The following is a 26,139-nucleotide window of genomic DNA, read 5'->3' as shown; positions in this document are numbered from 1 at the left end:
GAAGATAGAACTTGACCAAACAGAAACACGGTGTCGGGAGGCGGGGGGTGCATGGATCTCCCTATGGACCTGTTGAAAAGGACAACGTGATGATGTTCTGTAATGAAATAAGCTATGATCTCTTTTGTTTGTCAAAATAAGGTGCCTATACTATGACCAAATGGGTGTACGATAATAATGTGACGTTCAGTTATACGACTACCTGGTTCTCACTATGGAACTAAACTCGGTGTCACCCACGGCTCCCGGGTGTTTAATATTGGGATGTTTTAACCTGTACTGTATGTGAATAGCATTGAACCAGTTTCTGCCACACAGGGTAGCGCGCTCCACTCACTGTCCCTCCTGGGGGGGATGGGGGGGGGGCATATGTTAGTCCGACATACCAATAGTCCGAAATACGTGGCCGGTTAAGACTCACCCATGGCTCCGACATGCCGGTTAAGACACATAGGGTTATAGGGTGTCGGACTATTGTGTGTCGGACTGTTAGTACGTCGGACCAAAGATATGCACCCCGACCTGCGTCTCATTCATTAGCCACATGAACCCTTAGCGTCCTTATTCTGGGGCGTTCGAACGTTCCTTGAAAAACAGCATGTCTTGTCCGCAAGCTTCCGTCGTGTCACGCTGCGACGCATTGTGAACTTGCAGATCGGCTATTGTTTTTGCGAAGATATTTGGTGGAGAGGGGGAAAAAAGGAGGAGGCCTATAGTTTAGACCCCCTAAAAAGCTCTTATTACAACAAGCTCTTTATTTAAAGACAAAGACAAAGTTGTCATGTAATATAATTATGATATATGGTATACGATAGGATGATTATTATAGGATTGTTTTGCTACATTGTAATGTATTTATGTAACGTCTTCATAAGATACTATATTTAAACATGCTTTGACTTTAGTATTTATGATCTGATCATTGACAAAGAGGATGCAGGTCTTCCGTTGAGTCTCTAGGAACATATTCTTATAAACACTGTTCAATCTTGAAATGATGTTGGACTATACATTTTTATTTTGCAGGGAGGTCTATATACACTGTATACTGTATATATTATACCGTATATTGCGTATAATATAGGCCTATTGTATACCGTATATCTCTGCTGTCGGACAGAAACCACCTAACTCCAAAATATTATTTTTTTAGAAAAAAAAAAAAAAAAAAACATCCAGCTCAAGTGGAGTTAGGAGGTTTTGGCCGATGCGCTTTTTAATACTTTTCATTGGCTCAATTTTCTTTTTTAACCAACATACAGACGTAAAGGGTGTTCAATAGCACTAATGCCCGAATAATGGAGTTGGCTGGTTTCTGATGGACAGCCACGATAATACTATATATTATACATATATATATATATATATAGTATAGTGTCTGTGCGTGTGCATGTGTATAATATACACACACACACACACACACACACACACACACACACCGTGTAGTATGTATGCTCAGTCTATACACTTTGTATATAGCATTACAAGCAGAAAACGCAGCACGAAGTGCTATCACTCCCCCTCAATCTCTCTCTCTGATGGAGCTCTGGTCTGATATCACAGGACAGTCAAACCCTTTGCCTAACAACAGCAACTTGTGCAGTCAGTAGTATGATGTCAAGCAACGTCCATATTTGTCCAGACACGCTGCAGAGTCGACGCTGGGGCAAAATCTGTCCGCTCACCCACCCGCCACAACTTGAACTTTATACAGTAGATATAAATGATATGGTTTATGAATTGACAAGGACATTTCACAAGGGATTCGTACTTTTAGGAGCGATATACGGCGCTGTGCATGGTATTCCTGTTATCTGTCAATATATATATACCTCCACATGTCTCGCTCTGAGCTGACATTTCCTCTACGTATTCTCTGTTTTGTCATTTGTGACTTTAAGGTCACCACCATGAATGATGAATTGCACATGCCACCTTTAGGATCAGTGGTTCTCAAACTGGGTTCAGGGACCCCCCCAGGGGTTCAGGGACCCCCCCAGGGGTACTTGACGAGTTATGGGTCTGCAAGGTTCCCAAACGTTTTAGCTTGTGACCTAAAAGAGAAATTAGATGTTTGCCCGGGACCCAAACTGGTGAAAATAGCAGATCTACAAGCCCAAAACACGCCACTTCGCGCTGCGTTGTACGCTTCTACATCGGCAATTTTCACTACTTCTAATTTATGGAATTCCCTTGATTTTAATTTGATTTCTTCATGAAATTTACTGTAAGAAACAAAACATTAAGGGAGCCATAAGTGTGTCCGCGACCCACATGACCACGCCCAGTGTATGGGAAACTAATGGTTCCCAGAGTTACTGTAGGGTTTTATATTGTATATTAAATGGGGGTACTTGCATGTCAAACTGGGGACCCTTGAAATAAAGAAAGTTTGAGAACCACTGCTTTAGATTACAGCCATTACAAACAACGTCCCAGAATCATTTCATCGCTTTATTTATCCTCTAGAAACAATAGTAATGTCTCGTCTTTAGATAGATGGTGAGACGCTTACATTGAGTTGATGTGTATTATGCCTCAATTTCTTTATATAGACGGTTTTTGTTTTATGTCTTACATACTGTATATTTTCTCACATTTTTTGACAAGGTTTTGTAATGGAATGCCCAATGCTGTAATATTACATTTGGACTTTATATTCCCGGTACACAGGATGTACTGCCCCGTCTGTTAAGTGTAGCTATACAAAATGTTGGCTTTTAACTAAATATATAATCCAATCCTTTCATGGCTGCATATGGTGGGGCTGTGGGGAATTAAGTGGATTATGATTATTTTAGTGGTTAGTCAACCGTACAAATCCAAACACATTGTTTTGTTCCTGTGTTAATGGACCATGTCTGTCCTTAAAAGTGTCTGGGTCTGTTGGATCCCACATTGAATCTAGACTTTGTCTCTATATGGAGAGATAATAACTTATTTTTCTGTATTTATTTATTAAAAGTGATTCAATCGACAGGCTAAATGGGCAGTGTGGTTATTTAATATATCATAGCTCATGCATTATGATTTGTGTAAATGGTGCATTTATATAGTGGCTTTGTCCAAGGCGCTTTACATAGATCGTGCATCAATTCACCCATTTACACACACATTCATACACCGATGGCGGCGGAAACCATGCAAGGCCCTTGTAGCGCCCAAATCCTATATTTGTGGCACTACTGGTTGCCGACAGTCGTGTTGCAGTTAAGACGTGTGCTCCAGAAAGTGATGTTCAAACATGTGCGTAGAGTTGGTATAATGAGGATTTGTTCTCTGTCTCTGCAGGCCTAGTCACTATACAGCATACATCTAAATAAATACAATAAACGTAAATGATACAGACTCCAGCCTCCTAAACACAGTCTGAAAACTGTTTGCCTCTTGTCAGCAACACCTGCTGGTTGATTGAGACCCGATTAAATACCCTGCCAACCTTCACGTTGACCACACCCGTCATTGGACACAATTAGGAGGCTCAAATGGCGTTTACAGCACCAACCTGCACAACAGGAGCAATTTGGGGTTCAGCGTCTTGCTCAAGGACACTTCGACATTAAACTCTGGGGGAGCCAGGGTTCGAACAGCCTAGGCAACCTTGCGGTTACCATCCAGCCACTACCCCTGATGACATTACTCCTACAGATTTTGTCCAAACCTCATGCAAATCTATGGTCGTCATCATGTGCAGTACAGTATCTGTCAGATTTCTCCAAAACACAAATGACCAGTACCTTATTATAGACACAATTAAGTACCTTATAGAAAATGACCAGTACCTTATAGAAAATGACCACTGACCAGTACCTTATAGACAATGATCAATAGACACAAATGAGTCAACGACCAGTACCATGACATGAGTCATGACACAGTGCTGTGAAAAGGCCTGTTAGATACAGTAACCCTGTCACAGGGCCGTCATAGTTAACATGTAATCATGTTACTGTGTTATCATGGCCAACCAAATTACCATATGCATGCCATCCCGTTTCTCAACGGTGCCCCAATAACAATCAGAAGCATCAAATTGTATGTCTGTGTTATTAAATAAGTAAAATAAATAAAAGCTGCTGTACCTGGGTCAGTATAATTCTTTATACTTACTGACCAAACTGTATTGCAGACCAAAAGGAAAACACAAAACTGTTGTTTTGAACTTAAATTGCAGTATCTTTTATCTGACTTAAACTTGATCAACTAAAATACAAAAGTACAAATCTCCGATCTCTTTTTAGGTCCTGTAACATAATTTCAATGTTATTAATTAATTTCAATGTCTCCAATAAAAGTAATCCATAAATCCATCAAATAAATATACAATGCATTGCTCAAAAAGGGAAAAATAGTATATTCCTCACCAAACCTTCAAGTCAGGAGGCGCACAGCCAAGTTCACCTTTGTCCAAAATCTCTGTTGATTCAGCGCTAAACCCAAACATTTCTTCTTCAGATCTCAAAGTGTTCCGGCCCCACTACTCTGTGGTTTATCAATTACTGATTATTTAGTATATTTAGTTAGTTAGTATTACTAGTATTATTGGTATTGGCCTTTAAAGAGTCTCTTTGATAAACCACCACCAAACACTCTTGTTGATACCTCAATGAAATGGAACCTCTGGGGGCCTCACTTCCTGTACTTTTATAGACGTTCCTGATACCTCACTTCCTGGAACTATTGCTGACATGCTTTTCCTCCACAGCTCCACCTATGGGCAAAACCTGTCCACTGAAAATGAATGATTGTTTAACTACACAAAACAAAACATATTTTCCGTACACTTCATTTCGGGGTTAAATATTCAACCATATTTTATTTTTTTTAAGATATTTTTTTGCGGCTTACGCCTTTTATTGATTTTTTGAAGGGACAGACAGTAGGCTGACAGGAAACGGGAGAGAGATGGGGGGATGACATGCAGTAAAGGCCGTGTCGGGTCCGGGAGTCGAACCCGCGGCACACTGCGACTGGATTACCAGTCCGGTGCCCAGACCGTTACGCTACGGCCTGGGCCATTCAACCATATTTTAACCAATATATCCCCTTGTTATCACCCAGTATGTTATGCTTCATTTTCTTTCAATACTCATACCAGGACAGGATATACAGTTCTTGTGTAACACCCCCGTTGAGAAATGCTACAAAAGCAGAACATCACGATTCATTTGTTAGATTTATGTACTGTGGCTGCATGTGACCCAGAAATTGGGTCACAATTTTCTTCTTTCAACTTTCTTTTGACATACAGTACATTATATAATCATACTGTATATTGTATAACTGGTGTTTGTCCCGTTCTTTCTTTTAACACAGTATAAGGTACACAACATTTTCTCTCTTCCTTTCAGAAATACAAATTCATAAAAATACAAACACTGGTGGTCAATAAAGAACAACTGCTCTTTTATTTCACTTCATTAAAACGTACCATATAAAACAATATAAAACAAAAGGAACATAAGGCAAAGAAACTGTGAATGTACAGTACTTTTTTGGCTTGGATTTAACAGACAACAAACCCAACTGAAATTGTATAATACTTCTTCTGTGTTTTGTGTTTCCAATTGTATTTTACTAAATTCATCAAAAGAAGAGAACACACATACATACACACACAGTGGTTAAAGTGCCTGTCCACCACTGTAGAGGTGCGCTGTGGGTTAAAATTCCACGTGGTGCATTCGGCTTTGTTGAGCGTGTTCGGGGAGTGATACTGTATGCGCCACTGCACGTATTCCTAGGGGAGTGTTGGGCTCTACAGTACGTCCTCCTGGTGGGGGCTCCTCACTGGCAGGTGAGTCACCTCCCGGTGGGGGCTCCTCACTGGCAGGTGAGTCACCTCCTGGTGGGGGCTCCTCACTGGCAGGTGAGTCAGTAGGATACGACAGCAGTGACATCACACGAATGTGTGTGTGGAGGAATAAACTGGCAAAACGACTAAATTGGGTAGAAAGAGGGGGTAAAATTTTAAAAGGGCACATTGGGGCAGCTCGGACACCTTTTTTTATTAAGGTGCTAAGTAGTAAGTATACAGACACAGTAAGACTGATGCAGTAGCATCGAAACGTCAGTCTTTCTGTGATTTGCTGCAGTAGGGCTTGTATACTTAAGTCTTATTATCCTGGCTGCTCCAGTGCATGCGTTCTCTACTTTTGATTGCGGTTGTGTATACCGTCTCCTGTGATGCACTGGACCTGCCTTCGCTGGCCTGAGGCGTGGCAGAATTCCCTTTCTAGACTAAATACCACGTTGAACACTTAAAAAAAGAATAACACAAAATAAATAAATGAATAAATTAACGTTGACACTAGCTCCGCTTGCAAGTCACCACCACGACAGTGCCTCAACCGTCGTAATATTGATTTTAAAGTGACACATTCAATTAGCAATGTTGAAAACTCCAACACACGTCAGCTGCTGTAAATTATTAAGTGCACTTGCTGTGAACCCCGCTGTGTACTTAGTCACTGACTGTACATGTGAAACGAAGGTGCATTTTTAAACTGAAGCACAGTATATTACATCGTGACAGCGACATAGATGCCTCATCGATACTTGAATTGTAGGCAGGCTATAACATTTGTGGCATAGTAGCATTCTAGCAGTCTGTGTATAATGGACCTTATTGTAGGTCCTTCTCCTTCTCTTCAGGGTTACGGGCCCAGAAAACACTGGTGGTTCTGCTCAGTCGTATACTAGACCTAGCAGAATGAGAGAACAGAAAGCACCGTCTCATCCATGTGATGTCAGCACGTATTCAGAGCTGTGAATAGTTGGAGAAACAGAGACAGAGACACAGAAAGAGAGAGAGAGAGAGAGACAGACAGACAGAGAGAGCCTTGTTCAGTGATATTGATCTGTTAACCGGGTTGAATTGTCAGCCCTGACAAATATGAAATGTTACAAAAATGAATTATGATGTAGCTGTCCGTGTGTGTGTGTGTGTGTGTGTGTGTGTATTCTGACCTGCTCCCTCAGGGCCAACATGGATTTGAACTCAATCTTCTGTCGCTGAATTCTCACCCAGGCCGGTTCATCTGGGATCAGGAACACCAGCACCATCTTGATCAGGATCAGAACATGCTGCAAGCACGCATGTCGCACACACACCACACCACACCACACCACACACACACACACACACACACACACACACACACACACACACACACACACACACACACACACACACATACACACACACACACACAATAAAATACTGTATAGAACATATTACATTTTTTACTTTACTGATTTGTGTTTTACTCTTAAACTCTAAACATATTACATATAATTATTACAAGGAAACTGTATATTAAGGATATATTGAAAACATTACACTCACTACAATTCTTTGTATCTTTTTTGCAATTTTCTGAAATTTTCATTGATCATTAATTTTCTCTGACAGATGTGGCTTCATGAGAGAGTTTAACCCATTTTGGGCAGGAACCCCTTTTGGTGTTAGCATTATGTTATGCTTTAGCTATTGAAAAATAGCAGATCTACAAGCTCATAGCGCACCACTCGGTGGTGCGCTATGAGCTTGTAGGTCTGCTATTTTTGAAAAATCGAAGAACGACTGACATAGAAACATAGCTTTTTCAGAAAACTGTCTGGATGTAGAAGACATTTTTAGAATTCATATTTCTATTCATACCTCCAGCAGGACAGCCAACAGCACGATGTTGGTGCCACTGATCCCGCCGTCCTGACAGAACTCTCGTAGTTGTGGTGACAGTAGTAGCAGCCAACAGTTGGATATGACAGAGACAAAGCTCAGAATCTCAAATGCTGTCTGAAACGGAAAAACAAACATTAAGCAACTACTGAAGACGCCAAATGACAACTCTAATATAACCCAGCAAGCCAAATGACGTCATGATGATGTTATGATGACGTCATTTCCAGGACGTCTTCACCAGTTGAAATAATATAGCTTATTCTGGGCCAGATCTGACTAGTTATGATATGACTTAAGTTGATCTGGCCTCGATCAGACTCTCTCTGATTCATCCAGGGACGTCTGTCTTAGGTCGCATTCATACCAGAGAGCTTTGCTGCGATTAAAACGAATCCTGCTGCGCATTGTCAGAAAGTGCGCTTCGTTTGGCAGGTGTGAAGGCTCATTCGAATCCTAATGCGCAGCAAATAACCGCATTTTACTCCGCCAAAAAACGTGGGTTTCGCTTCGCTTCGAATCGCACTTGACTACGATTCGGTGCAGGTGTGAATGCAATCCGCAGTAAATAAAGGAAATGAAGCAAACATAATGTGGCGGGTGAGGAGCTGAACACAGTTGGAGACGGTTAAGGCATATTTTACGCAGCGCAAAGATGTCCCGTTACTGTGGATAGACGTGGTCGAATAAGGAGACTGAAGCCCTGATCGAAATGAGGACGTGTAGGCTACATTAATCAATTGCTTAAGAAAACACATAAAAACACTGCAGTGTATTATAGCCTACATAATATTCTGTCTGTCTGTCTGTGCGTGCCGTAAACATGGAGTGCTGTCACTGTGTGGGACTGGGGAGTTATATCAGTGCGCTCATGCAGCGCTGTGCCTCCATGCCCAAAAGAACAGTGTGTGGCGGCTGCGTGCATAGAGAGAGAGAGAGAGGGGGGGGGGGGGGTCCCAGACGGCACGACACATGCACGTTATGAGTGTAATTTTATCACCATATATTTCACTGTGTAGGCTATAGTTTATGAACGGAACACATTGATAAAGGTCCCCCCTGCTGCGTTTCCAATTGCTGCGAATGACACTGTGAAGGCAAACCGCAGCCAATTAAATATGCAAGAATTCCCTTTCCCCGCCCATACGGATCTGAGTCTACCGAAGTATTAGGTGAGAATGTGACCTTAGTGAGCAGAATTGATGTTGGTTGAAATCAGGTGATATTTTGGGCCAGATGTGACTAGTCTTGGTTTGACATGATTTGTCCCCAATAGAGACGTCACTAATTCGTCCAGGTCCTGACCGTGCTTGCTGGGAATAATAATAATAATAATAATCTTTATTTGTATATTAGCAATTGATCTTCATTCAAGTCTTTTCTGTGTTTATTCTTTTTTTTTTAGACCCCTGACCTGCCAGACTCCCATGCCAGTCACGGGAGCAGAGAAGGGCTTGCGGAATAGGTTGCAGATCTTGTAGGCATCCGACCGTATCTCTGTCAGATTGTTGATGAGCAGCAGCATGGCTGTCAGAGGGTACACGCACGAGAAAAGACTCAAATACCCAAACTGCACCAGGAGCTCAATGTACTCTGCAAACAGGCCCTGAAGCAAGACAAGAAAGAGAGAGGCTCACTTGTGATATACTGTGAGGGTTTAGTCTACATAACAATATATTACACACACACACCGGAAAGACGTCGGGCGTCAGCTTCCTTTGGCCGCGCCTGTCGGCTCAAGTCTGTCCATGCTGACACACACACACACACACACACACACACACACACACACACACACACACACACACACACACACTCACTGGGAAGGCTGGCAATTTGCCTTGGTTCCTGAGTTTGTCCTCCTGTGGGTCGTCGTCGTGCTCACTCCTCCGGGGGGCGCTAATGAGTAGATCCACCAGGAATGGAATGACCACCTCTGTCACCTGATTCACCAGCTGGGTGATTATCAGTAGAGATGCTAGACGCTTCAGAGAGAGAGAAACCAAGATAGATAACACAGGAAGTCGGTCTTGCACACAAATGTTATCAATCATGAATTTGGAAGAACAAAGTAGAATAATTATATTAAGATGAATTACCTTGCGAAGCAGGGGAAGATCCTGTTTGTAGAAAGCAATATGGAAGAGCACAGCGAAGTAGTTGAAGAAGGTAAACTGGAGCAAAGGGAAAAGAACATGATAGCTGAGCATGGCCATTGCATTGTGCATTGAGTGGATATGTATATAAATAAAACATGAGGAGAGGAGAGGAGAGGAGAGGAGAGGAGAGGAGAGGAGAGGAGAGGAGAGGAGAGGAGAGGAGAGGAGAGGAGAGGAGAGGAGAGGAGAGGAGAGGAGAGGAGAGGAGAGGAGAGGAGAGGAGAGGAGAGGAGAGGAGAGGAGAGGAGAGGAGAGGAGAGGAGAGGAGAGGAGAGGAGAGGAGAGGAGAGGAGAGGAGAGGAGAGGAGAGGAGAGGAGGGGAGAGGAGAGGAGAGGAGAGGAGAGACTAACCAGCAGAACTTTAGCAGTATGGTGGTTTTGGAAGACTGATTCTTCTCTGTGGTTCTCTGAGAGGAAAAGAACACGCCTTTGATTAACGATTCATGGGTGTCACCAGCTACAGTTAGTTAGGTTGTGTGTGTGTGTGTGTGTGTGTGTGTGTGTGTGTGTGTGTGTGTGTGTGTGTGACTGTGTGTGAGTGTATGTGTGTGAGATTGCGTGCGTGCGTGTGTGTACATCCGTCTGGGGACCACCAGTGGTCCTTGAGGGGGTTCCAGGTGGTCCCCAGTGAAATGATGGAGAGTTGGTAACCAAATGGACCCTAGGTCTTTAACTCTTGAGAGTGTAAACCCAGACCAATACAGCATGGAATTGTGGACATAATCCTATCCAACGATAACAAAATATTTGGGTCTGTGAGGCTGTATCTCATCCAACGGTGGTCCGTGGCTCAAATGCCGAATAAATAATGGACCTTGATATGAAAAGCGTTGAAAACCACTGTTTTACATAAATAAATGACTGTAAAGATCAGAAATACATTTCTCTTCTCCACTTCTCTTGATTCTCTCTTTTTCGCACTTACCCCACTCGTTCAGGGACAGAGCCAAGGGTTGGGGTGTGTGCGTGTGTGTGTGTGCGTGCGTGTGTGTGTGACTGCGTGCGTGCGTGTGTGTGTGTGTGTGCGTGCGTACGTGTGTGCGTGCGTACCCCACTCGGTCAGGGACAGAGCTACGTGTCTATAGACATTCCCCAGTATGTTGGTGTAGACGATGTGAGTTATAGAGGGCAGGTAGAGCAGGACTTGAGACAGCAGGGAGTCCCACTCCCGGTGCAGGCCTTGCGCCTGGGATTCCCCCCAGTAGAAACCCAGCATACCCAGCACCACCAAGCCTGCGACGGGGCAGAGGAGAGAGAGGAGAGAGGGCAAGAGTGGTGATGTCAAGCAGGGCAGGAAAGCGTTACGCTGTTAATAACAGCTTCATTCTGCAATGAGTTAGGTTTCATTTTGACTTTGTTGCTTTGCCCGACATACCTACTATACGATCGTGACACAAGGTCAGTATAGGGCTGGAACAGTTAACCCATTCTGACCTGAGATCAGATTCATAACGAGGTTTCCACTGGACACACACTGGTCTGATTAACCCATTCTGACCTGAGATCAGATTCTAAAAATGTCAGTCGTTCTTCGATTTTTCAAAAATAGCAGACCTACAAGCTCATAGCGCGCCGCTCATAGCGCGCCACTCTGTGGCGCGCTATGAGCTTGTAGATCTGCTATTTTTCAATAGCTAAAGGATAACATGATGCCAACACCAAAATGGGTGCCCGGTCAGAATGGGTTAATCAAACTGATCGATTTAAGCAGTTTAAAAAAATAACAATCAATAATTGATCATTTAATAAAATAATACCATTTTAGACCGGGAAAGCGTCCGTGTCATTTTAGGCAACCACTTTAACCATTATTTTATACTTTATATTTTATACGTGCTATACGTATACAAGTTCGTGCTATGAATAAATAAATACATAAAATTGTGAACATGTGTACAGATCTTTGAATATATATCTTTACATCTTTAACTCAAAACTTTGCTCCTGGGGGTCACTGGAATAAAACATTTGGGGCGTCGACGGCCTTGACATGAAAAGGTTTGAGCTGATATAGAAACATAGGTTTTTCAGAAATCTGTCATGATTCAGAAGACATTTCTAAAAGCAGCCTTGGGTCTTAATGGGTTAATAATCAATCCCTATTTTGGGCAAGTCATTATAGGCAAAACGTTTCAAAAATGTAATAAATAAATAAATAAATAAATAAATAAATAAATAAATAAATAAATAAATAAATAAATAAATAAATAAATAAATAAAATAAAGTGAAAATAGCCAATTTACAAGCTCACAAGGTTGTGAGTGGCTGTATGTTATATTTTTTTTAATAAATGTAGGGCACCACTTTGACAATGAATTATCACTAACACAATAATGGATAGTTAGCAGCTGAAAGGAAGTACAGTTGTGCAACATAGTTGTGGTGGGGGAATTTATTCAACTAAGACGCCCTTAAACCTAAAAACAGCAGCACCACAGGGAGAGACCCCAGCGTCACGCGCAGCTGCCTCTGCCAGTCGGGGAAGAGCGGCTCCACGCGGCCCGTGACGGGGTTGACCCCCAGCTGGCCGTGGAAGCCGGGGCGGGGCTCCGCGAAGCGCTCGGCGAGGTGCCCGGAGCCCCAGCGGTAGGAGAGAGAGGAGCTCCGGCGCTTCCACATCTCCATGACCACGGTGGACCACAGCATGCTGAAGACGGCCTGGTAATGGATGGAAGAACAACACCAATCTTTTAGCATTTTTTTTGGCATAGTTCTCATCGTGGTATTTTTTTCCCCAAGAAAACAAAGAAAGGGCAGAAGAGTAGAAGGGGGGGGTTAGGAGATCAAGGCAAGAAAGAAAATGCAGGAGCTCGTTCCACACACAAACAGCACACTTGTAGGGTCTCTCTTAGTTAATTTACAAACGGCACACTCGTAGGGTACCAGCTCAGTGGCCTTGTGGTTAGAGTGTCCGCCCTGGGTCTGGGAGGGGAGGTCGGGGTTCGATCCCCGGCCGGGTCATACCAAAGACTCTAAAAATGGGACCCAGTGCCTCCCTGCTTGACACTCAGCGTCAAGGGTTGGATTGGGGGTAAGTCCCTGTGACATACTAGCGTCATGTCCAGGGGGTGTACTTGTACATCACGCTGCCTCACGCTACAGAAACAGGAGATAGGCCCTATGGACCTTCATGGCTTGGCAAGGCTACTTACTTACACTCGTAGGGTCTCTGTTATCTTATTTACATGTATGTACCTGGATCATGTGGCCGCTGACCGAGAGCGATGCTGAGTCGTCATCGTCGCTGCTGCTCTGCCCTGACCCGGAGAGAGACTCCAACGCCTCCTTCTGGACACCCGCTGCATGACATTTGAATAACATGTCGTTTTAAAGGTATATTCAGTGATTTCACTTAAGTCAAATATCACTTATTTTTTTGTTTTGTTGTGATAATCCTCCCTACTATAGAGTGTGCTGGCCATATAAGGAGTTCCTCCCTGTCCCCAGTTAACCCCTGGGGGTCAAAAAACCTTAGGTTTCGTTTTTGACTCTCTATCCTGATTGGACGAAAGGCTGGGTCCCACAGCCAAAAACGAAACCCAAGGATTTTTGAGTGAAATCACTGAATATACCTTTAATTGTGTTTTCTGGGGTTGAACATTATGGAACATTGTGAATAGAAATTACGTTTCTGTTTGCCTGTTTGCCCAAACCACACCAACGATTCGCCACACAACTCCTTGCAACAGGCAACTTAGCTTGCAGCAATTTTCAACTTGCAGCCATTATACCCAATGGCAGTTGCAAGTAGTTGCATTGGTGTGGTTTGTTTTGTTGCAAGGTTTTAAGGTCAACCACACCAATGCAACTAATTGCAACTAAATGAGTTGCATTGGTGTGGTTTACCGTAAACACCGTTTTGTCCCCTTTTGTGTGGTTTTGCTTTGTAATGAAAAAGTGCACAGGGCAAATAACTGAAATATACCAAGAAATTACTGGCATTTTTTAAATAAATGTTATACTTTTAAGAATAGTGGAAATAGCAGATATACAAGCTTTCAGTTCATCACAAAGCTTCTAGATCTGTTAATACATGAAAAACTTTCAAGCCACAATTATGACGATTATGACAAAATAATTGTATTTAGACGATTATGTAAAAATCGCGACAACCCCTACAGCCATGGCGCACAACAGCGCGAATACAGAAACACAGACACAGTACCTGAGAAGTAAGTGAGTGCCAGGCCTAGTATGGCTGGAGGCAGGAGGGACCAGGTGTAGAAATCCAGGAAGCTGAAGTAGAACGCCACGTTGCCTCCGAAATACGCCTGGACTGCATCTGAATAAACAGCGAGGCACACAGATAGTACAGTATACGTTCTCTGTGAATTAACCACCTGTCATTGGTCAACATGCACCCACCTATAAATAATTTACAAAACCTTGCGTGCGTGTGTGCATGTGTGAATGTTCCTCTTTCTTACCCAGTGGCTGTGCGAGCTGATTGGACGTGTACCAGGCCTTTCTGAGGGCCTTCAGTTTGTCCTGGTCATGGAGGGGAAACACGTCCACTATCACGCCTGTCTGCTGCAGCCTCTGCCCTGAAATACAACATTAACCCATTCTGACCTGAGATCAGATTCATACGAGGTTTTCCACTGGACACACACTGGTCTGATGAACCCATTCTGACCTGAGATCAGATTCTAAAAATGTCAGTCGTTCTTCGATTTTTCAAAAATAGCAGACCTACAAGCTCGTATCGCGCCACTCGGTGGCGCGATATGAGCTTGTAGATCTGCTATTTTTCAATAGATAAAGCATAACATGATGCTGACACCAACATGGGACTGCATGTAGGTCAGAGCCTACTGTAGTATACTGTACACTTAGGCCAAGACTGCCAAGTATGAAATGCCGTGATTTGAAAGGACGAATGCAGGCTGCAAAACGCATTATGGAGCTATATTACAAATAAAAGGATGTACTGTCATCTTCCCTATCATGGTGTTCTTTCATGAGTGAACTACAGTAAGAGGTAGGTTGCGCACATCCAGTTCTTCGCTGGTGCTGGACAAAAGGTAGTAAACAATGTAGAAAAGAAGAGAACACAATGTTTCATCAGGTGGCCGAAACGTTGCGTATCTGTAAAATTCAAGTCTTTAAAAATTAAACGAAACACTGTGGAGCAGATCTGTGTGCAGACTTCTCTTCTTTTCTACATTGAACTATGAGTGAACTCTACAGGCAAAAAAAGGTAGCGCTCGTTTTCTGTCTCTAGCTTTCACTCAGACACACTCACTCTCTGTCTCTCTCTATCTTCCTATCCCTCTTGCATGTGCTGTACTTACAACAACTATCCAAATGGATGACAATAATTGTTTTGTGATTGCATGCAAAAAGGCATGGGGCTGGCAGGGTGGTACTTTTTCCGGTTGGTACATATCTATATATATATTTGTTTTACTATAATTTTTAATCCCACGATTTTGTAAACCATTTTTCACCCCTGTGTCAATTATCTAATGTGATCCTGGGCTCTACACACCCTCCGCCAACCTGGGGAGAGCAACAGACTTGAACTCATGCTTCCTTCATGCCTGAGTGTCCAAGTTGCTCCTTTACACCTGACAGGGGGGAGTTTCCCTGGTTGGACGTAGCGCGTGGAAGGAACACGTTATTCCAACCAGTTCCATTCCCCTCCATCAGGCGCCCCGGCTGGCCAGGGGGAGGCAGTTTAGAGACCAGGATTACTGCATGTTTTTCTGAGGGTACCTATCCTAGGAGACACGGGGAGAACATGCAAACTCCACACAGAAAGGCCCTTTCGCCAACCCCGCCTTCGGGTATGGGCACTGATGACACGGAGGAGGAAACACGCCGCCAGCACCCACAGCGCCCCGAGCGGGAATCGAACCCAGGACCTTCTAGCTGTGAGGCGACAGCACTACCAACTGTGCCACCGTGCACCGGGTACATATCTATTTTTAAGCACGGTATCTATTTTTGAGGGGCACTAGCCCCTCCAATGCCCAGTTTTGTTTGTTTGTGTGAATTTTAGTGGTGATTTTTATTGGCTGATCACCCCATAGCGACGATTTGATTGGCTGAGCGAAGTACATATTGTAGATAAAAAGTGAGGGCAGAATATTTAAGACGCCAATTGTGATTGGCTGGGGCAACATTTGTGATGATTTGATTGGCTGAGCACGGAATGTGATGTATGATGAAGAGCGCCCTTCACTTCACACGAGAGTGATTTTTAGATACTCGTACTGTAGAGCCGGGCAGATGACAATAAAACGTTGGTTGCCCCGATCCGATGATGTCATTTCAAATGAATGACATCCCTAGTTATTGCTATACTGCATCCAGCTTGTCTGTTGTTAGGCCAACTGGCATCCCATAGCCTGGAAGGACAATTTCGCTGCGATTAGCTAGTTCAATATTAGGACAACCAGCCAACTTCATCAGTCAGTCAGTCAGTCAGTCACTATGAGTTCCCAGATTGGTCAGTCAGTCAGTCAGTCAGTCAGGTAGTCGTCAGTCACTCAGACAAATCGAGCTGTCCCTACTGTTATGGTCCAGCCAAAGGTCAATGTGGGTCCTATACTAGAACTGAATATGTGTAGAGCTACAGGCCATTGACACAAGGTTAAATAAACATACACACCCACAAGCACAATAACAAATGTGCACTAGCGTGTACACAAATGCACAGGGGATAACAAAATCCTGACTGAATGGAGATGAGAGAGAACTGCTGAGCTAAGCAAGTAGTACTCGTGTACACAGAGACCACCTGGGTACAGCAGCATCGGACGTGGCAGAGTTTAATGAGAAGGGAAAGCAATGTGTTCAGCTGTCTAGCCAAGACTCGTAACTTATTGTCTTGTGGGCACGAAAAGAAGAAGACCTGAGTGCTTGAGGGGTGCAGTTAACCTTTGTGCTCGTTAGTATTACAACACTTTATTTTTTATATATATATATTTTTTATCCCACGATTTTGTAACCCATTTTTCACCCCTGTGTCAATCATCTAATGTGATCCTGGGCTCTACACACCCTCCGCCAACCAGGGGAGAGCAACGGACTTAACTCATGCTTCCTTCATGCCTGAGTGTCCAAGTTGCTCCTTTACACCTGACAGGGGGGAGTTTCCCTGGTTGGACATAGCGCGTGGAAGGAACACGTTATTCCAACCAGTTCCTTTCCCCTCCATCAGGCGCCCCAGCTGGCCAGGGGGAGGCAGTTTAGAGACCAGGATTACTGCATGTTTTTGTGAGGGTACCTACCCTAGGGGACACGGGGAGAACATGCAAACTCCACACAGAAAGGCCCTTTCGCCAACCCCGCCTTCGGGTATGGGCACTGATGACGCGGAGGAGGAAACACGCCGCCAGCACCCACAGCGCCCCGAGCGGGAATCGAACCCAGGACCTTCTAGCTGTGAGGCGACAGCACTACCAACTGTGCCACCATGTTTAATTCTATTCAGATTCCCTGAATCGATATAGAGTTCCTCTGCTGGACACTTCTTGTCAGTAGCAAAGCGGTAGAATTAGCAAGGCTACTCAGTGAATAAAACCGGCAGGGAAAACATGCTTTTTCAGAAAACCTTCATAGTCCGGCATACATTCATGAATCCACTTGCTGACCGGCTGTTAGTATTGAGCAATCTTTTTTATAGGGGTTTCTTGTGACCCTATACCATTAACATCCTATGGCAGGCAAAAATGTCATTTTTTTGTATTTTGTCCAAACCTAATGCTTGGAATGGATTCAGAATCATCAAAACCCCCTAGTTTGACACGTCACATGCTACTTAAAGCAAAAGGAAAGTTTGACATTTTTGACATTTTTGCCCTGTATTACACTTTCAATTATTATAATCACTATGATCACTATCTTACAGTTTTGACAGCAGAGAAACCCAAATCGGAACACAGTATACTAAGAAATGTGTCCAGATAGGGAAACAAAATACAAAATAGTTTTTGCTGTTGGCTACGGATTGCCTATACTTAGTACTTACATACATACATACTGTACGTCTAGTAAGATTTGGATGGGAATATGTTTGTAATCTACCAGCATGCCAAAGGTCCAGACTCACAGATGCCGTCTCGGTGTTGCAGGGTGAGCCTGTCAGACAGGCCAGGTATCCTCAGGTCCCTCTGAGCACGCAGACCTTCCAGTTCATACTTTACTATGTACTGCCGTTCTGCCAGGGTCAGGAACACCTGCAGGTCATCTAACATACACACACACACACACACAGTAGACTAGACTGTTAACCTCATTGAGATGAACAACGATGACACTGTTTCTGTTGGCAAACCTTAACTTATAACTAGCTCTGGTCCATAGCTCGCATGCGTTGCATTTAGAGCTATGTTACTCTCAACTTCCGCCGCTCGCATGAATGCAGACCAGCCTCTTTCCTCTTTAGTGTAAATAACCAGAACGTTTTTGCTACTTACCAAAACAAAGGCGGGTTGTGTCATTAGAAAGCCTACTTTCCTTAGTGGACGCACTCTGCGCCCCCCACCACACGTATAAACGGTACTCTTTGGCCAGAAAGCAATTTTTTTATTTTTTCTCTATGAGGCAGTTCTCTGGGCAATATCGGTAGAAGGCGCAGCGGAGTAACTAAAAGTATTTTTTCCTGGTGGAAACAAAATCCCCTTTTGGCCAAAAAGTACCGTTTATACGTGTGGTGGGGGGCTCAGAGTGCGTCCACTAAGGAAAGTAGACTTTCTAATGACACAACCCACCTTTGTTTTGGTGAGTAGCAAAAACGTTCTTTTTATTTACGCTAAAGAGGAGAGGCTGGTCTGCATTCATGCGAGCGGCGGAAGTTGAGAGTAACATAGCTCTAAATGCAACGCATTAGAGCTATGGACCAGATCTAACTAACTTATAACTAATCTCAGTGTTTAATAACAGTGGGATATTTGGATACACACACAATAATATCTTCCCAAGATATAAAAGAATGCAAATGTGAAACCTTTCAAATATCCACATGATAATATTTAAAGGGACCATTTTGTAACATTTTCAAATGGCAGCTCTACCCACGACTTTGCGTGGTAACTATACAGGAAAGGTATTATTTTAAACCATAAAACTATATGGCCCAGGTCCGGAGGGACCGAAACGTTGCTTCATTAAATAAGACAATACTCTTGTGCCCAGCAGATACACAGTGTGCGGGTGTACCTTATTGCTTTCCTCGAGGACACCAGCAATAAAAGGAGGACTTAGACCAAGTTCAAAGTCGCTCCACATTACCAGTATCTTTAAAGTTGTCTCTGTCGTGACAGGAGAAGGCGGCCATGTCTCCGGTACGGTGCGTCTTACAGAGGCCCAGCTCCTCAGTGGCACGCAGTAACGTACAGCGAGGAGCAGAGACTACGATGATGTCTCCACCAGCATCTTCACCAGGGTGGGCCAGTAATGCAGCACCTGAGGCGGGGGGGGGGGGGGGGGGGGGGTTAAGGCAGGTAGAGAGGGATGGGTGAGAACAGGCGGAATGGGAGCTGTGTGTGTGTGTGTGTGTGTGTGTGTGTGTGTGTGTGTGTGTGTGTGTGTGTGTGTGTGTGTGTGTGTGTGTGTGTGTGTGTGTGTGTGTGTGTGTGCGTGTGCGTGTGCGTGTAGCTCGACATTTCTCACCTCCCTCCTTCGCTGAAGCTTCGATCAGTTTGATGAGCCACTTCTTGGTCCCTTCCTGGACGAATGCTCCCAGCTGCACCAGAACTAGCGGTTCGACCTGATCCGACTCACAGCAAGGGCAGCTCACTTTGGTCCACCCTGAAGCCATGCTGCTCGCCCCTCTCACTCCCCCCAGAGCCTCGTCTCCTTTGGTCCACCCTGAAGCCATGCTGCTCGCCCCTCTCACTGCCCCCAGAGCCTCGTCTCCAGGACCTTTGGTCCACCCTGAAGCCATGCTGCTCGCCCCTCTCACTGCCCCCAGAGCCTCGTCTCCAGGACCTTTGGTCCACCCTGAAGCCATGCTGCTCGCCCCTCTCACTGCCCCCAGAGCCTCGTCTCCAGGACCTTTGGTCCACCCTGAAGCCATGCTGCTCGCCCCTCTCACTGCCCCCAGAGCCTCGTCTCCAGGACCTTTGGTCCACCCTGAAGCCATGCTGCTCGCCCCTCTCACTGCCCCCAGAGCCTCGTCTCCAGGACCTTTGGTCCACCCTGAAGCCATGCTGCTCGCCCCTCTCACTGCCCCCAGAGCCTCGTCTCCAGGACCTTTGGTCCACCCTGAAGCCATGCTGCTCGCCCCTCTCACTGCCCCCAGAGCCTCGTCTCCAGGACCCTGCATCTTCTGTGTAGAGTCATCACCACCGTCACCTTCAACCGAGGTCATGATGAGGCTATAAAAGGAGGTCAGAAGAATGGAGTTAAAAAAAAAGAGAGAATTTAAAAAAAAAAAAGAAAAAAAAGATGAATACGTTTATTAATAACGCGTTTTACCCGAACCCACGAAAGCTGAGAAACAAACTTACTTACATTTAAAAAGTTTATATTTCGCATATTTAGCCTTTCCTACAAGAGTGTCTGTCTACCTTATATTCTACTACGGCTATGGCAAAATAAAGGTATGGTTATGCCCACAGGAGCTCACGGGTAGCCACAGTATTTATTGCCTCACTAGACTCATGCCACTATTCTCTGCCTGCTGAATAGACCAGTTTGACTCTAGTTTACCGTATGGTATACCTGTTATCCGGCCTGTTTTAGATCCCTGCCTGTACCTGGACTGTACCTTTGCCCAAGGCATTATTAGGCCCTAACGCCTTTCTACTTCAGCCTGTTTGGACTATGTCTAAGCTTTAGCCCTCTTGGATTTATTTTATTTTTTAGATTGGCCTTTTAATACTGACAAGGCATAATTATGTCTTTCATCCCCTAACAAAAACAGACACACACAATTAACCCATTCTGACCGGGCACCCATTTTGGTGTCAGCATCATGTTATGCTTTAGCTATTGAAAAATAGCAGATCTACAAGCTCATATCGCGCCACCGAGTGGCGCGATACGAGCTTGTAGGTCTGCTATTTTTTGAAAAATCGAAGAACGACTGACATTTTTAGAATCTGATCTCAGGTCAGAATGGGTTCATCAGGACCAGTGTGTGTCCAGCGGAAACCTCGTATGAATCTGATCTCAGGTCAGAATGTGCGTCCCATGCAGGCGCCATGCGGCCTGCCCCTTCACAACAACAACAGTCTTCAATAGACTGTTGAATTTTGTGTATTGAATCCTGTGCCTGCTTTTGGGCCCTGATGATCTGTTTGGTGTCCCGACAGGGAAAATAGCTTCAAAAAAATATAATATAAAACATATTACATTTGGCAAAAAAATATTGTATTCTATTCTATCCACTCTTGTTCTGTTTCACAACAATACAATACCCTACTCTATGTTCTGTTCTTCAAATACTCCATGGAGTGGTGGTTGTTATATCTGCGTAACGTTAGCAGCTGTTTATAATCATGCTGGAACAGACTGTTAAGCTTATACAGTAGAGATGAACAACAAAGTCATAGTTTTGTTGGCTAACATTATATCGCCCTGTTTAATAACAATTTGCATATACCTACTGTACACACATGAGTTATACTTCCACCAGATAGTGTGGCAGATATATGTTATAATACAGTAATTCATACAGTTGTATGTACAGTCTTGATTGTATCATTTTATATGGTACAGTATATTGCATTTATATTCACCATGACCATGTATTGCTACAGATATTTGAACAACAGGCAGGTTACACAACAGTTATAAACATTTGACTACTGTAATAAATATGCTGTATCAGTATCAGCTATAGTCTAGATATGACTTGACTTCTACATTGCCATCTATGGTCTCACATTAGTGGGTATCCAAATGAAGGGACAGATGGTGAACAGCAGAAATTAGAACATAGCATTTATAGTGTGCAGAGACAATACACTGCATATTACACACAGTGCAGCTAAGTAAGATTATGCATGGCCCCTGTGCAACATCTTGAGAGGAAACAGTGGTTAAAGCGCTAACTTCCTCTGACAACACATGTCAGCTGAACAGTCTGTCACTACCTCTGCATTGACAGAGGTAGTGGGAATATACAAATGTACAGTGAATGCAAAAGTGGTGTACACTACCACAGACTTATAGGACTAATCCTGCTTGAATTATTGAAGCTTATGCAGCAGAGAGAAGGGGTATACAAAGTGAGAGAGAGAAAGAGAAGTGAGCAATGACTCAGGAAACACAGTAGCCTACCTATAGTGGAGCGATGATGATGATACTATTCTGATCTGCTGCAGTTGGTCAGCGGGTCCACCACACCCACTCCAGAGGGATAAACAGAAATAAAGAGAGAGGGAGAGTTATAAGTATATACTTCATCTTATGATCTGACAACAGGGAAACAGAAACAAGCCACTTGCGTGCACTTACCTTGTACGTACGAGTATGTGTGTGAAATGAATCTGTGAATCTGTAAGTGTTTATGGCAGGAATGCGGAGAAACTTCCCCAGGCTTAAAACAGGGTGTGGACTGAAGAAGGGCTGTTAGTTTGGTTTACATGCAGGCTCCTCCCATTGCTGCTTGTTCCTCCACGCATTCTACTGCAGCAGCCCCCAGGTCCTACTGTCCTACTGTCCAACAACGCCCCCTGTCACACACACCACACCATAGCAGAATCCAAGCATTTGTAATGTAAACAGTTGTGCAGCAGAGTCACGCTGCTGCCCCTATTTCGTCGGGTGTATATCTATTCTTCTACGTCTGAGCATAGACATGGTAACGCCCCGCCTGCCTCTGATTGGCCTACCGACACTGCCCGTCTTTGGGCTGCTCTGTAAACCCCGTCTCGGAGGAGGGCTGTGGGCAGTTCATCGATGGAGAAAAGGCAGGGGTTTTATTCTTGGAAAGTTTAGCATGCAATAATATTAGCCACTGTTCTCATGTTAATAATAATAATAATAATGTTTGGAAATTTCTACTAACAACACTAGCCTACATGTTTAGTGGAGCTGACAGATTCTGTTGTTTTTAATAGAATCTTTTCACTGTGACAGACTTTTGATTGATTGATTGATTGATTGATTGATTGATTGATTGATTGATTGATTGATTGATTGATTGATTGATTGATTGATTGAAATATTTATTAACAGTTTGTAGAATTTACAGTACATTTTAAGCACAAACTCAATACAAAGACTGTCAACTGTGAGTGGACGACCCAATTAAGCATTACACTTGTTTACAACAGGGTCCACATTGTTCAATTCATCAAAACATTTAAAGACATACAAACATTTAGAGACATACAAATAGACATTTCTATGTAGCTAAAGAACAGAACAGTAATTCATCATAATGGGAAGAAAAAAAGGGAAAAGATACAATATACAGTGAGGGAAAATGGGGTGGGGGGGATTCAGATTTTACAGAGGCCAGTTTCGAATTGCAGCCATCCGTAGGTGCCCTTTGAGAGCGGTTTTGAAGGAGTCAAGGGATTCACATGTCTTTTTTTTTTTTTTTTTTTTTTTTTTTTAAGATATTTTTTTGCGGCTTACGCCTTTTATTGATTTCTTAAGGGACAGATAGTAGGCTGACAGGAAACGGGAGAGAGATGGGGGGATGACATGCGGTAAAGGCCGTGTCGGGTTCGGGAGTCGAACCCGCGGCACACCGCGACTGGATCACCAGTCCGGTGCCCAGACCGTTACGCTACGGCCTGGGCCAGGGATTCACATGTCTTAATGACTGTTGGTAGGGCGTTCCACATTTTGGTGGCATAGGAGCGAAAAGAATTTAGTCCCTTGTTTGTGCCGAATCTGGGTTGTACATGGTTTGTTGCACTCCCTCTGGTGTTGTGGGTGTGGACTTCGTTTACATTAAGGAAGTATTTAGACAGGTACATGGGTATCTTGGTGGTGTATCGAATCTTGTGGACCAGACCCATTGCAAGATGCTGTACTCTGTCGACGACCCTAAGCCATCCCAGCCTGTCAAAGTGGGCAGGGGTGAGGTGGGTTCGGGGGGTGAGGCCAAGTAGGAGCCTGACCAGTTTGTTTTGGGAGGTCTGGAGCCTTGTTTTAAGGGCCTTTGAGGTGCTGTGGTACCAAGAGGTACTGACATGATAATTAATTATTATACTACATGATGCTGACCTATTAGCACTATCGTCATGGTTGTTTGTTTACTTTAACATTTTCTATTAATGTTGTATTCATGTTACATTTATTAATGTGTAGTTTACTTTAGTAAACTTGACCTTTGGTGTCAAGTTGCATTGCTGTTTATTGTGAACCAGGGAGGGCACCACCCTGACTAAGAATCAACCTGGGCCCATATGCCATTCCCAACACAACAGTGGTCCCCAGGCCCAGGCCGTAGCGTAACGGTCTGGGCACCGGACTGGTGATCCAGTCGCGGTGTGCCGCGGGTTCGACTCCCGGACCCGACACGGCCTTTACCGCATGTCATCCCCCCATCTCTCTCCCGTTTCCTGTCAGCCTACTTTCTATCCCTTAAAAAATCAATAAAGGCGTAAGCCGCAAAAAAATATCTTTAAAAAAAAAAAAAAAAAAAAAAAAAAACAGTGGTCCCCAGGACCTGATGGGGACCACTGTTGTGTTGGGAGATGGGCTAAGATTTGTGCTTTTGTAACACTTGCTAATGCATCCCATGTCATGTTTCTCAACCAATATAGTCCACGGATCACTATCCACCATGGCATAATAGGCCTGCAGGTGGTCCATGGGAAAATGTTTTAAAATATATATTTAAATAAAAAAGCTGTTGTTCTCTGTGTTTAGCTACAGTGTATTTAGTTTTATTCTTCTGTACAGCACTTTGTAAACTTTGAGTTGTAAAATGTGCTTTATAAATAAAGTGGATTGGATTGGATTAGGCATTTTTGTATTTCTGACATAACTTCAGAATATAATCGACAGATAAGTAAAAAAAATAATAATAGTGACAGATAATTGTAAATGTTCCAGATGAATACAAATAAAAAAGGTATATAAATGAGTTAAAAAACAAAATACAGTGTTTAACAAATTATTAGGAGTATCTATACTTGTCTTTGACCCAAGTACTTTTTTTTATCTGAGATGTACACAAAGTGCTCTGTTTAGTCCGTTCAAATCATGTAACTGTGAACAGTCACAGGCTAGTTATGCACATCATAAATGATGTATTGGTGTTTCAAAGGTCATTGGTGCACGTGTCTTTTTATGGCTTGCTGTACATTTCTATACTGTCATGTAAGTTTGGTTGTGTGTATTCTGCATGGGGATGACTTATAGTAGGCTAACAGCAACATCAGGATCTGTGAAATGAGAATCATGGGGACAGACACACCAGCATTTCAGAAATAGACCCAACATTTATTCACAAATACATTTGCATTTGTATAGACATTTATAATTCCAAAATAAAAGGTTAAAAATATATTTTGTGGTAAACAAATTTAGTCAACGTTATTCACGCTGCATCATTTAGCAAGGTGTTGCAACGTTTCATTTTATTCAGATAAATATTCATAAATAAGATCTGTATATGCACTTTTTCCTTCCAACAGCCAGAAACATATTTCTCTTGCAAAGCAGCCATCATAATGTTCCCCCCCCCCCATAATTATGCTTCATTATTGTCGCCATCATCATAACAGATTTACGTCATGACTTGATAGGCGATGTAAATTAGACAAAATATTGACTGTTGTCGTTGGGGGGGGGGGGGGGGGGGGATAGCTTGTGAAACTTCATCTTCAAATGCATTGGCCCTACCCCCAGGGGTCTCCCCTTTTCGGATATTGGACAGGACATGAGCAACGGACACTCAAAAGGAGTAGAAAAAATAAAATAAAAATGGAAACTATGTGTGCTATGTATGAACTGTATAGTCCACCATTCCGAAAATAAAACTGAACTGAACTACTTATGGTTTTACCCTTAGTGATTACCAAAGCCATTTATTATTACTCCTTTGATGTTAAACTAAAATAGTAGTTATGAGCCCAACCCAACAATGGTCTTTGTGGAGTGGAGCCCCTTAAACCCATTTAGAAGTTGTTTTATTGGTTAGATTCAGAAGGATTAAACCTTGTCTAAATCTGGAATTACTTGGTAAATCTTTATGTGTAGACAAGACACAAAAGTAGTCTTATTTCTATGCCTCTATATGGTGCCTACTGTAGATTGTCAGTGCAATGGAACATTGATCAAATCAACTTCATACGTCTTCACAGGAAAATATCTGAAATTATGAAACACAAATGTTGTGCCCATTTGTTACATACATACAAATGCATGTATAA

General features: G+C 43.4%; 1 protein-coding gene across 1 annotated transcript; it reads right to left on the bottom strand.

Moving 5' to 3' along the window:
- Positions 1–6,337: 6,337 nt before the first annotated feature.
- ano10b (anoctamin 10b) lies at positions 6,338–22,146 on the bottom strand. Its single transcript, XM_083764075.1, has 16 exons — positions 22,082–22,146; positions 19,466–20,172; positions 19,085–19,258; positions 17,904–18,041; positions 14,272–14,388; positions 14,010–14,126; positions 13,040–13,143; positions 12,262–12,502; positions 10,894–11,076; positions 10,195–10,250; positions 9,784–9,858; positions 9,505–9,669; positions 9,099–9,290; positions 7,664–7,801; positions 6,970–7,086; positions 6,338–6,766 (listed from the first exon to the last, which is right to left on the bottom strand). The coding sequence occupies exons 2-16, from the start codon at positions 20,163–20,165 to the stop codon at positions 6,761–6,763; spliced, it is 2,523 nt and encodes an 840-aa protein (XP_083620201.1). The 5' UTR covers positions 20,166–20,172; positions 22,082–22,146; the 3' UTR covers positions 6,338–6,760.
- Positions 22,147–26,139: the final 3,993 nt, after the last annotated feature.

This window comes from Protomyctophum parallelum (genome assembly GCF_964188405.1).
Source record: "Protomyctophum parallelum genome assembly, chromosome: 4".
Classification (NCBI taxonomy): domain Eukaryota; kingdom Metazoa; phylum Chordata; class Actinopteri; order Myctophiformes; family Myctophidae; genus Protomyctophum; species Protomyctophum parallelum.
The sequence above is the reverse complement of the archived record's forward strand: the minus strand, read 5'-3'. Positions and strand labels throughout refer to the sequence as shown.

Excerpts from the sequence above, each read along its gene's own strand:
- ano10b (XM_083764075.1), bottom strand. The coding sequence starts at position 20,165 with ATGACCTCGGTTGAAGGTGACGGTGGTGATGACTCTACACAGAAGATG. Across the intron at positions 10,251-10,893 it reads TCTGTCCCTGACCGAGTGGG|AGAACCACAGAGAAGAATCA; the intron begins GTACGCACGCAC and ends TTTTCCTCTCAG. Across the intron at positions 9,670-9,783 it reads ATCTTCCCCTGCTTCGCAAG|CGTCTAGCATCTCTACTGAT; the intron begins GTAATTCATCTT and ends CTCTCTCTGAAG.